Source organism: Gracilinanus agilis, chromosome 2 (assembly GCF_016433145.1).
Source record: "Gracilinanus agilis isolate LMUSP501 chromosome 2, AgileGrace, whole genome shotgun sequence".
Taxonomy (NCBI): domain Eukaryota; kingdom Metazoa; phylum Chordata; class Mammalia; order Didelphimorphia; family Didelphidae; genus Gracilinanus; species Gracilinanus agilis.
This window is the reverse complement of record NC_058131.1, coordinates 475355186-475368044: the sequence shown is the minus strand read 5'-3', so window position 1 is coordinate 475368044 and position 12859 is coordinate 475355186. Positions and strand designations below refer to the sequence as shown.

The 12859-nt window shown below is 37.4% G+C and overlaps 1 protein-coding gene across 1 annotated transcript; it reads right to left on the bottom strand.

Annotated features, from left to right (window-relative positions):
- Positions 1-241: 241 nt before the first annotated feature.
- Positions 242-2500, bottom strand: LOC123234001 (disintegrin and metalloproteinase domain-containing protein 20-like). The gene has a single exon (XM_044659968.1). It carries the CDS (start codon positions 2498-2500, stop codon positions 242-244), a length of 2259 nt encoding a protein of 752 aa, XP_044515903.1.
- Between the last annotated feature and the right edge of the window lie 10359 nt (positions 2501-12859).

Here is a 12859-nt window from a genome sequence, read left to right as displayed (position 1 = left end):
CCTAATTTGGAAAAGTGATTGCTTTTGCAGAATCCTTTCATTCCTCCAACATGGCATTAAAAAGCATAACCAAGTCAGATGTGAGAAAACTATTTCAGCACATAGATCACAAGCAAGCATCAAAAAAAAATTTATTTTTCATTTGCAGAATCAAATCATCCTGTTTCCAGGATGTTCATGTTTTCTTTTCAAGTGTCTCAAGTTGTTGTTGACTGTCTTAGGAAGAAAAAAAAAAAAGACCCTAGCTTTTGAGCACAGGGAGTAGTTGTCTTTTTCGGACATATGTAAAAAACGCAAAGCTGAATGCTATAATGAACAGAGTGATGCGAATGAGGATAAAAATGAAAACTGCAAGAATGGTAAAATAATCCTCATATTTTTCAGCAGGTCCACTGTCTAAGCTTCCACCATAACCCAACAAATTACAAAATGGTGGGGACCAGCCAAACTGGCAATGACAATTTCTCTTGTTGTTGCAAACGCCTCTATAATTACACTTTTCAGGTGTACAGTCAAAATGCAACTGAGCTATAGGCACACACATATGATTTAAACACATTGTGGTTTCAGTACACTTTGATCCATCCCACACCATTCCAGCATCTAGCTGCTGTGCCCTTATGGGATAGTCTATCCCAAAGCAGACAAGTTCCTTTTTGTCCTTCTTTACTCGTAATTCATAAAATGTAATGTGCTTATCTAATCTCGGCAGTGTCTTCATACCTTCGCATTGCAGCCTTCCACAGAAGATAGTCGATTTTCTACATGGCACAGTTTCATATATCACTTCTTTCTTCTGTTGTCCTTCATAGGTATACACATATGTCACTTTTGGCTTAGATCCACAGTTTCCAAATCGATCTCCTTTTACATTCAATTCTTCATAACAGATATCATCAGCATTTACAACTCCATCATGACCAAACATTTCTCTGCACTGTATGTGCCGGTCAGTACAATTCCCTTTAAAGCAAATGGCATTTGATGTGCATGGTGTTCCATCTTGAACATAAGAATCCAATGGGCAGGAGGACTCGCTTCCATTGCAGAACTCTGGAAGATCACAGTTGTTCACTGCGTGTCTGCAAACGACTCCCACAGCACTAAATTTACAATTGTTGCAGCATGTTCCAAAAGCACAGTCAGAGCCAGCAGAGAGGTGACACTTCATGTCACAACATGGATCAGCGAGACATTCTTTAACTGAGCCACAGTCACACTGTTCTAGAAAGTCTAGCTTCTTGTTACCACACCAGTTGAATGCATAAGGGTAATCATCATAGGTATTTGGAAGTCTGCTCAAACACTGATCCCAGTAAGTAACTAAATTAAAAAGCTGTCCATAACTGCAATTACTGAGGGAATCAGAAAAAAGCGGGTGGTCTTCCATGAGACAATGTGATCTTCGGAAACAACGACAGTAAATTTGATCATGATGCAGGCCAAGATTGTGACCCACGTAATGGGCCAAGATGACTGAATAATAAAATACTCGATTATCCTGAAACCATAATAGGATTGCTGCCCGGTTGCCATTGCATATTGAGTTTGGAAAGGTGGCATAACCATTTTCTCCTGCCTTGTTCCCAGTAATCAGGGCTGAAGTATCATGTGGAAAGCTGTTAAAGATCACTAGATTTTTCCATAGTCCATAACGTTGGGCTATTTCAGATGAAGAACCTGTCAATGCTACTTTATCGGTATATTGCCAAAAGTACAGGAAAACGAGGATTGTAAAAATCCGAACTTGCTTATAAATAGAATCAACTATATGAATCAAAGTTATCATTTGTTCGATGTGAATCGTAAGGTTCTTGTTATGGGTGGCCACCCTGGAGCTGCTAACACAAATTCCAATTTTTAAAAAGTGGACATGTGGCCACCAGGGACTGAGGGGAGCCGTCTTAAGACCATTTCTAAACTCTGAGTTGGAAAACTGTTCGTTCATTTCCTCACTGGTTAAACTGCATCGAAAAAGACTCTGCCCAACCTCCCCTTCTTGTGGCACGAGCTGGGATAACACATGTTCAAACCTGGGAGAATTGTGGAGAGGCTCGATTTCATAGATGAGGTCATCCAGATGCAGAGTCCCTCGGAGACCCCCTTGGCAGGTGTTCAGAACAGCCATGGACTCCGGGATCCCTTCCAAGAAGCCATGGTAGTAACAGTCACTCTGGATATATGGATACTCCTCTGGGGGAGCTCCGTGCTCATTGTCCACTAGAACCGGCAGGTGTCTGGGCAACAGGAACTTCTTGATCCGCATATGGACCACGTACCTCTTGCCACCAAAGCGCAGAGAGTAGGAGAGCAGTCCCGGCCCTTCAGCAACAACCGCTTTGTTGGGTCCTCGGAGGGCAGTTCGGCTGCTTATTTGGTTGGGAATCACTACTTCCGAGGAGGAGAAGCGCCAGCCAGGATGGTGCTGACAGCCAGCGGGGGACAGCAGCACTAGCTCAAAGGCCAGGAGGAACCCGGCACTGACCACAGAGGCCCCCATGAGAAGCCAGGAGCAAGGAGTGGAAGGGGACAGACTGAGGAACCCGGGAGACAAAGTCAAAGTGTGGTTTATGGAGACGCCTCCCGGGATACACTGGCAGCCGCAGGACCACTCAACTAACTCCCTCAATAATCCCCTCTCCCTGGTTACGCAACAATCTGGGGTCAAGGCTGGACTGGCTACAGTGGCCTCGGGGGAAGGCTCAAATGGAATAAAAGGAGCAGATGGTGGCGACTTTGCAACACTGTGTCACTTTTCTCCCTCTCAGATTTATGCGGTCTGTACATTTAAGGAGCATACTATCTGTGCCTTTATCTAAGACTAGGATAAAAACCATTAAACACGCGGGCACTAGATCCCTAGGAACTCCACTGGAGACTTCCAAGCAAAGTTAATTTAAACCATTAGAACCCAGCTGTCTAGCCAATTCCAAGCCCATCTGTTCTTACAATGGTCAAATCCATCTATCTTTTCTTCAAGAATAGTATGTAGCATTACTAAAATTTAGGCAAATTATATCTATAGTATTTCTCTTATTCATTAAATTAGTAAAGCTAGCTCTTAATAAAAGGGGGGACAGACATGAGATTAATCTGTCGGGACTTGTTCTTTTTATTTCCTTAATACATTTAGTTTATCCCCAATTGCATATGAACTTTTCTTGACATTTATTTTCCAGAAATTTGAGTTGAAAATTCTTCCCTCCCCTTTCCCCAACTAGGCAAACAATTGGATTTAGGTTATATATGTACGATCATGCAAAATATACTTCCACATTGGTCATGCTGTGGAAGAAGACATATAAAACAAAAACAAAAGGGGAGGGGGAAGTGAAAAAAGTAGCTTTGATTTGCATTCAGACTCCATCAGTTCTTCCTCTGGAAGAGGATAGCATTTTTCATCATGAGTCCTTTGGACTATCATTAATCATTGCATTGCTGAAAATAGCTAAGCCATTCATAATTAATATACAATATTGCTATTACTATGTGCAATATTCTCCTGGTTCTGTTCACTACACTTTGAATCAATTCATTTAGGTCTTTCCAGTTTTTTTCTGAAAATCATCCCTCTCATCATTTCTTATAGCACAACAGTGTTCCATTACAACCATATACCACAACTTGTTCAGCCATTCCCTAGTTGATGGACATCCTCTCAATTTCCAATTCTTTGCCATGACAAAAAGAGCCGCTATAAGTACTTTTTTTGTACAAATAGATTCCCCACCCCCTTTTAAACATCTTTTTTTGATGTAGACCTAATAGAGATAGTCCTGGATTAAAGGGGTGTGTGCAGTTTTATATCCTTTTGGACAGAGTTTGAAATTGCTCTTTGGAATGGTTGGATCAGTTCATGATTTCACCAAAAGTAACTTAGTCCCAATTTTTCCTCATTCTCTCCATAATTTATAATTTTCCATTTCTGTCATATTAGTCAATCTGAGAACTGTGAGGACACACCTCAGAATTGTTTTAATTTGCATTTCTCTAATCAATAATGATTTAGAACTTTTTTACATGACTACAAATTGCTTTGATTTTTTAAATCTGAAAGTTGTCTGTTTATATCTTTTGACTATATATAACTTATATTGTTATATATTTAACTCAGATCTCTGTATACTTGAGAAATGAGGCTTTTTATTAGATAAATTTTCTATAAAATCCACCCATCCAAGTTTTCTGCTTTGCTTCTAGTCTTGATTACATTGGGGTTTTTTTTGCAAAATGTTTTTATTTGATGTAACAAAATTATTCATTTTATATTTTGTAATGCTTTCTATCTCTTGTTTGGTCATAAATTGTTCCCTTATCTATAGATATGACAGGTAAACTAGTCTATGTTCCCCTAATTTGCTTGTAGTATCACTACAAATGTCTGAATTATGTACTCATTTTGATCTTATCTTGGGATATGGTGTAAAATGTTGATGTATGCCTAGTTTCTACCATACTGTTTTCCAGTTTTTTCCAACCATTTTTGTCATATAGTGAGTTCTTTTCTCAAAAGCCTGGATCTTTGAGTTTATCAGACACTAGATTACTAAGGACTTCTGCTATTGTGTAACTAATGTATTTCATTGATCCCTCATATTTCTTAGCCAATACCAGATTGTTTTGATGATTATTGCTTTATAGTATATGGCTAGGCCACCTTTTTTTTCATTTTTTCATTAATTCCTTTATATTCTTGACCTTTTTTTCTTCCAGATACATTTTATTATTTTTTTCTAGCTAAATAAAATAATGTTTTGGTAGGTTTATTGGAATGGCACTGAATAGGTAAATTAATTTTGGTAGACATCATTTTTTTTTATGTTGGCTCACTTATTTATGAATGATAAATTTTTCTAGTTGTTTAGGTTTGACTTTATTTGTGTGAAATTGTGTGAAATGTGTGTTTTGAAATTGTGTTCATATAGTTCCTGGTTTGTCTTGGCAAAAAGACTCCCTATTACAGGTAATGCTTGCTGATGATTTTAGATAGATACTACTTCTTATCTTAAGGAAAGCTCAGTTTATTCCTATGCTCTCTATTTTTCTTTTTTTTTTTAAATCTTTTTTCCTGATTGCATGCAGTTACAATTTTTAATATTCATTTTCTGATATTATGCAATACAAATTCTCTTCCTCCTCCTCTCTCTCTTCTTCCCTCCCCAAGGAAAAAGCAATATATGTTATACAGTTGCTGTCATACTAGATATGTTTCCATATTTGTCATGTTGTGGAAGAAGACCTCCCATTCAAGAAAAATCCATGAAGGAAATAAAATGGAAAAAGGAAATGCTTCAATCTGCATTGAGGTTCTATCAGTTCCTTCTATGATGGTGGATAGCCTTTTTTGTCATATGTCTCTTGGAGTTGTCTTGGATCCTTGCATTATTGATTTTTTTCCTGAAAATTTAGGGAAGGAGTCCAAATCATTGAGAAGTAAGAAATTAGTGGGAATGGAATCCAGAGGAAGTTTATAACAACCAATATTCATTCAGTAACTATTCATTCAGCATTCTATTGTGTGCTACCATCTCTTATAAGTGTGAACCATTTATGCTGGTCTATTCTTCATGTATGTATGCATGTATGGATAATTGTGACTACCTTGGTCCCCACTGCCCAAGAGCCAGGTATATAACAATTCATCCATCCCCAAGGGTTCTCTGGTACCTTTATGGGGGATTGAGGGTATCTAGTCTCTATCATTGGCTCTGGCCTCCACCTGTTATGTTTCTCTAATTTGAAGATTCCTTCATACCCTATTTAGTATACCCTAATTCTATTTATTTCAATTCTATTTAACCACTTAATATCAGATTAACTTTTAGAAAGGAATATTTACTTTGAAGATATAACAAGAACAAATATATAAACTGTCCTCCTTCCCCAAACCTGGTATAAGCTTCCCTTACACTCTTTGCCTCTGGAAAGGGAAAAGAGGTTTAGGGCCACAGCTTAGCTCGGTTCTTATATAGTATAGTCCTGACAAGTTTCTAGACCAAAGCCTACTTCATGTTCAAATCCCCATATCCTAGCTTCCTGGGACTTCCCTCCCTTGTTGGTAGCAACATCAGACCTAGAATTTTGGCTTCAAGGTTAATGTGGTGTCCCTGAGATCTTTACCACCTGTGCTTAAACTTGAAAAGGACAAATGAAAAAAAAAAAAACCAAACTCCAAATGTAATTCTTTAGGACAGAGTCTAAAAGCAACTGAGCTCATGGTGCTGGATTAGGAGAAAACAAGGCCTTCACAACCCAGATGTGGGGGAAGGAGTAGGAGAGAGAGAGGTGGGGGGGGGGGTAAAAGGAGGGAGGTACCTCCATTTCAGATCATTTGGGTATAGGTATGTATTTTTACTGCACCTGTAATTTTATACATATTGAGAGTTTCTGCTGAGGTTCCTTTTATGCTAATTCAGTTCAGCACTTTCTTTAAAACTTATTGGGGGGGGGGCAGCTTAGTGGCTCAGTGAATTGAGAGCCAGATCTAGAGACGGGAGGTCCTGGGTTCAAATCTAACCTCAGACACTTCCTAGCAATGTGACCCTGGGCAAGTCACTTAACCCCCACTAACTAGCCCTTACCACTCTTCTGCTTTGGAACTCTGAGAAGGGAATCTTTATTTTCATTTGATCAATCAGAGATTTGAACTTCCCTTCCATTTGTTTTGAATTTGGGTCAATCAGCAACCACAAAATTGATCCCACAGGCACTGCCACCCTGAGTGGTGGCAGGCTAATTGAGGAGTTGTGATTGGTTCCTGCTGGCTGATATAGGAGAGCTAGTGGATATATTGTAGTGAGGACTTATGAGACCCAACAGGAAGCTGGGGCATTATTTTCTGAGGCTGAGATTTGGAGACAGATGCTGACTTGTTAAGCTCTGGTTTATTAGGCTAGGAAATTCTTCGCCTCCTTTCTATATTTCTCTCTTATTTTCTTTTTCTTGCTAACAAATCTAGCTATTAACAGTCCTGTGACTTAAGGGGTTAATTACAATTTTGGCAACCACCCATTCTAACCATTATAGAACTAATATACAATATTGATTGTAAGATAGAAGGTAAGAGTTTAAAATTTTTTTGAAAAATTAAAAAAAAACATTATCTTATCTCTTCCACAAAATGACTAATATGGAAAATGCTTTACATGATTGCACATGTAAAATCTATATTGGATTGCTTACCTTCTCAGGGAGGTGGGAGAGATGAGAAGGAGGGAGTAAAGGAAAGAGAAAGAGAATTTAGAACTCAATTTAAAAAATGAATGTTAAAAATTGTTTATGCATGTAATTGGGGAAAATATTAAAAGATTAAAAAAAAGTTTAAAGATAAGAAAAAAAATAAAACTTATCTCAGTGGCCAGGGACACTGAGAGGTTGTGAGTTGTCCAGGGTCACATAGCTAGTTATATCAGAGGTAGAACTTGAACCACAATCTCTGACTTTGAGACCAGTTTTTTATCAACTATATCTGGCTGCCGGTCTTAAAATGGCTTGCAGACAGAGTAATAAAAAGACCTGTCCAGGCACAAAGTTCTTTGGTCCTTGCTGCAAAAGTCTGTGTCCACTCAACTAGTTTGATCATCATATTTGTCCCATAGTAATTAGTAAGACTTGTATTAAAGTGTCATTCCTTATCAAATGCCATGTGAAAGATTGTTTCAGTAATAACAGAAATGCAAATACAAACAACTCTGAAATTTGATCTCATACCCAAGAAATCAGCAAGACAATAAAAGATGGATGAAAACAATCTGCATTGGAGGAGATGTGGGAAGACAGTATCACTGGAGCTATAATTTGGTCCAAACATTCTGGAAAGTAATCTGAATTATGCTACAAAAAATAACTAAAGAAACTAGTTTTTCTCTGTTATGCATATACTCCAAGAAAGTCAAAGACATAAAGAAAGTTCTTATCTATGCCAAGATATTTTAGAAGCACTTTTTGTAGTGTTAAACTGGAAGTCAAGTAGATACCCTTAAAATTAATAAATGGTTAAGCAAATTGTGTAACCTGAATATAATGAAAAATTCTTGTGCCAGAAGCATGAATGAAGCATTTATTAAGAGCTCTCTAGGAGGGGAAAGTAGGTGGCTCAGCAGATAGAGAGCAAGCCCTGGAGACAGGAGGTCCTGGGTTCAAATGCAACCTCACATATTTCCTCACTGTGTGACCCTGGGCAAGTCACTTAACACCCGTTGTCTAGCTCTTACCATTCTTCTGCCTCAAGACATAAAGTAAGGGTTTATTTTTTAAAAAGAGAGAGATCTGGGGCAGCTGGGTAGCTCAGTGGATTGAGAGCCAGGCCTAGAGACAGGAGGTGCTAGGTTCAAATCTGGCCTCAGACACTTCCCAGCTGTGTGACCCTGGGCAAGTCACTTGACCCCCATTGCCTACCCTTACCAATCTTCCACCTATAAGTCAATACACAGAAGTTAAGGGTTTAAAAATTAAAAAAAAAAAAAGAGAGAGATCTTACTATGTTCAAAATGGTAGGGATACAAAAAGAAAAATCAGACAATGCTCTCAAATAGCTTACATTATAATGAAAGAAACGAAATATATGAAAGATGAGAAACAATAAATATGAATGAACAATGCAAAGAAGCATAGGAAGACATAGGAATTGATTCAGAGTAAAATAGGCAAAATCAAGTCAACAATGTACACAATGACTATAAAAACGTAAATGGAAGGAGTAATGAAAATGAAATAGTAACTATAATGACCAAGTTTGGCCTAGGAAAGGAGTTTGAGAAAATGAAATTCCCCCTCTCCATTACAGAGTGGGGTACTAGGAGTAGATAATATGGCATATGTAGACTGACATCATTAATATGTTGGTTGGATTTGCTGATGTGCCTTTTCTCTTTCTGTTTTATTCTTTGTTATAAGAGATGGCTGAAGAATGGAATATGATATATAAACATATTTATACCTATGCATATGTTATAGGGGAGCTTTTACAAAGAGGAATATTTCACAGATATACAAACATACTCCCCTCAGGTCAGGAGAGGTGTAAATCCCCTTCCTGTCTACCACTTCAGTCAGAGGAGAAAGATGTTAGATTTGGAGATTAGTATTACATCACAATCATATCACCAAATTGATGGACATCCCCTCAATTTTCAGTTCTTTGCCACTACCAAGAGAGCTTCTATAAATATTTTTATAACACAGACCAGTGGTTCCCAAACTTTTTTGGCCTACCGCTCCCTTTCCAGAAAAAAAATATTACTTAGCGTCCCCTGTCACATACTATCATCACCCCCTTATTCACCACCCCCAAATGCACCTGTGGCCATCACTGCTCTCTTGGATCACTGCAGCAACCACCAGGGGGCGGTGGTGCCCACTTGGGGAATTAGGTTCCTTTTCTTTTCCCCTGATCATCTTAAGAAATAAACCTAATAGTGGTATTTCTGGGATAAAAGGTATATAGATTTTTAGAACTCTCTTGGTATAATGCCAGATTGTTCTCCAAAATGGTTGAATCAGTGCATAATTCCAACAACAGTATATTAATGTCCCCACTTTTCCACATACCCAAAATGACAACACTTGTCATTTTGCCCTTTTATCATTTTAGTCAATCTGATAGGTGCAAGATGATATCTCAAGAGTTTTTTTTTTATTGTTTTTCTCTAATCAATAATGATCTAGCTTAGTTTGAGTCCCACAGAGGGAAGGTGGAAAAAAATACCAAACAGTTCTACAGCACCATTTTCAAAGGCACAGGCAGTCAATAAAAGAGGTTACCTCCACACATGTGGTTGGGTTGCAATTGCCTCTACCTTTGGCAAACAAGGCATGCTCAAAATCCAGGTCGCATACATATTGTTAAGAGCTTATGGGGCACCTAGGTGGCTCAGTGGATTGAGAACCAGACCTAGAGAGAGAAGGTCCTGTATTGAAATCTGGTCTTAGATACTGCCTAGCTATATGATCCTGGGCAAGTCACTTAACCTCCATTGCAAGTCACTTAACCCCCTTAGTGTCTTTGGAATCAATACACACTATTGATGCTAAGACAGAGGGTAAGGGTTTAAAAAAATAGATAACCATGTGCATAATGAAGAAAAATCACAGTTCCTGCTCTCAAGGAGCACATATATAAATGTGACATCAAAACAAAATGTTGATAAAAAGATAATTTTATTTTTGGTTTTTAAAAAGTGTTTTTTCAAAGGAATTTTTTTCATCTATTAAAATGATCACATAGGGGTTTTTACTTGTTTATATCAGGGAGTCAAATTCATTAATTGCCTGCTTTTGTACAATTGAGGGTTAAGAATAAATACATTTTAAAATACACTAAAACTTTATTTATAAATGTAAAAAATACATGTGCTCCTTAAGAATATCAACTGTCTGACTTTTCTATTAGTTGCCCCAACATTTTACACTTTTCTATTTGTATCCTCATCATTTTTAAGCTTGTAAATAGGGCAATACAGAAATGGGTAGATAGCTAGATTTGGCACTCCAACCAGTCTTTGGTTTATATGATGATTTATATGCAATGCTTCCTAATGTGAAGCATCCTTCATTCTTAGTATCAATTCAAGTGGGCCACAGTATATTATTTTCTAAATATGTTACTGTAGGTTTTGCATGTAATGGAGGCAATCAGGGGTTCTCTGATCAACTCTGGCTAGGGCACGCATCATTGGATCATGGTTTTAGGTTAGGATATCAATCATTTCAGATGAGCCACATGTACTCTGATTTAATGCTTAAGGATGAGTGCTTTGAGATATCAACACAGCAATCCCTTGGTTTTTTGAAGGCAGAAAGGGAAGATATGTCAAGGAGAACTGACCACTTGAGAAGAATTGAGAAAATGTATGTCGTCTTTATAAAATAGGTGGAAAAGCCAACTGACAAAACCTCCACTTGTTTCTCTTTTTCTTCTCTCCTGAACATGTGGCATAGAACTCTATTGCTGAGACTTTCCATAATGAAGGAGAAAGCATTTCTCTTCTACTTGGAGACTATGGCAATTATTCATACATGATATCAGACACGTGTACTATCGTAAGCCTAAATCTTATGGCTCTGGCTGCCTCCTCTTTGTGTTTTGGTTTGTTTTTTTTTCCTGAGCATAAGTGACTAACCAACAATCCTGTATTGTTAATTTTCAGTTCAGAAAACAACCTCATGAGTTCAAGCTATCAATAGCTTCTGGGTCCCTCAGATGGAGCTAAATGACAAAAGAAGGGTTTTTTTCCTGTTGTTTATGCATTTTTAAATTGTATTTCCCCAAATTACATGTAAAATAATTTTTAACATTCTTTTTTAAAAATGTTGTGTTCCAAATTCCCATTTTCCCCTCCCCTTCTCCTTTCCTAAGTGGTAAGCAACTTGATATAGAGTTTATGTGTGCAATCATGCAAAACATTTTCTCATAATAGTCATTTTGTAGAAAAGATATCAAATTAAGGAGAACAAGAACAAGAACAAAAAGGACAAGAACAAGAACAAGGAACAAAAAGAATAAGAACAAGAAAGGGAAATATGACATGTTTCATACACATCATATCATCACAATCAGCTTACTTCTCCACCCTCTTTCTAAGTAAATTCCTTCTGTCTTCTCTACTACTAAGAGTAATTTTTGAGAATTACAGAAATCCTCTTTCTATGTAGACATATAAACATTTTTATATTTAGTCCCTTAAATTTTTAAATTTTCTCTTTCTTATTTACTTTTTGAGCTTCTCTCCTGTTTTGTATTTGAACTTCAGATTTTTTCTTTAGCTCTGGATTATTCCTCAGGAATGCTTGGAAATCTCCTATCATATTGAATGCCTATTTTTGTTCCTCTGAAAGAAGATACTCAGTTTTTATGGATAGGTGACTCTGGGTTGTAAACCCAAATCTTTTGCCTTCCTGAATATCATATTCCCATGCCTTTTGATCCTTTAATGAAGAAGCCACTAGGTCCTGTGTGATCCTCATTGTAGCTCCATGGTATTTGAATGGTTTCTGTCTGGTTGCTTGAAAACTTTTTTCCTTAGCTTGGTGGCTCTTGAATTTAGCTATTATATTCCTGGAAGTTGTCATTTGAGGAATTCTTTCTGGAGGTGGTCTGTGAATTCTTTCAATTTCAATTTTATTTTCTTGTTCGAGGATCTTTTATAATTTCTTGTAATATGATGTCCAAGGTTTTTTCTTGATCATGGATTTTAGGTAGTCTAATAATTCTCAAATTGTCTCTCCTAGATCTTTTTTCTAGGTCAGTTGTTTTTTTCAATAAGATATTTCACATTTTCCTGTTTTTCATTCCTTTGATTCCGCTCTTCCTTATTTCTTGGTTTCTCATGAAATCATTAGTTTCTAGATGGTCAGTTCTAATTTTTAAGAATGATTTTCCTCTGTCGGTTTTTGGTTCTCCTTTTTCAATTGGCCCATTTCTTCTTGCATTATTTTCATTTCTCTTTCCCACTTTTCCTCTGTTTCTCTTCATTGGTTTTTGAAGTCTTTTTTGAGCTCTTCAACAATTTGTGTCCAATTCATATTTTTCTTTTGGACTTTGTGTGTTTGCTTTGCTTTCACTGTCCCCTTCTGTGTCTGTACCTTGCTCTTTGTCTCCATAAAAATTCTTTAGAGTTAGGTGCTTTTTTTTGTTGTTTGCTTATTTTTTTCTATCTAATTATAGTTATACTCTGTTTTCTGGAAAGTAGGTGTACCCTCTTAAACTTAATCCTTGCTTGATGTTATTCTTAGCTTATTTTCTGGGGCTGAGGGCTGAGAGCTCTGGGAGTCCCCTCTCCTTGCTGATTCAATTGACCTTTGAGATGCTGATGGTTTAAGGACTTGCCTCAGGTTTGAACTCAAGTTTTTGGTCTTGCTG

Bases quoted from the DNA above. Each gene is read 5' to 3' on its own strand.
- LOC123234001 (XM_044659968.1), bottom strand. From the start codon at position 2,500: ATGGGGGCCTCTGTGGTCAGTGCCGGGTTCCTCCTGGCCTTTGAGCTA.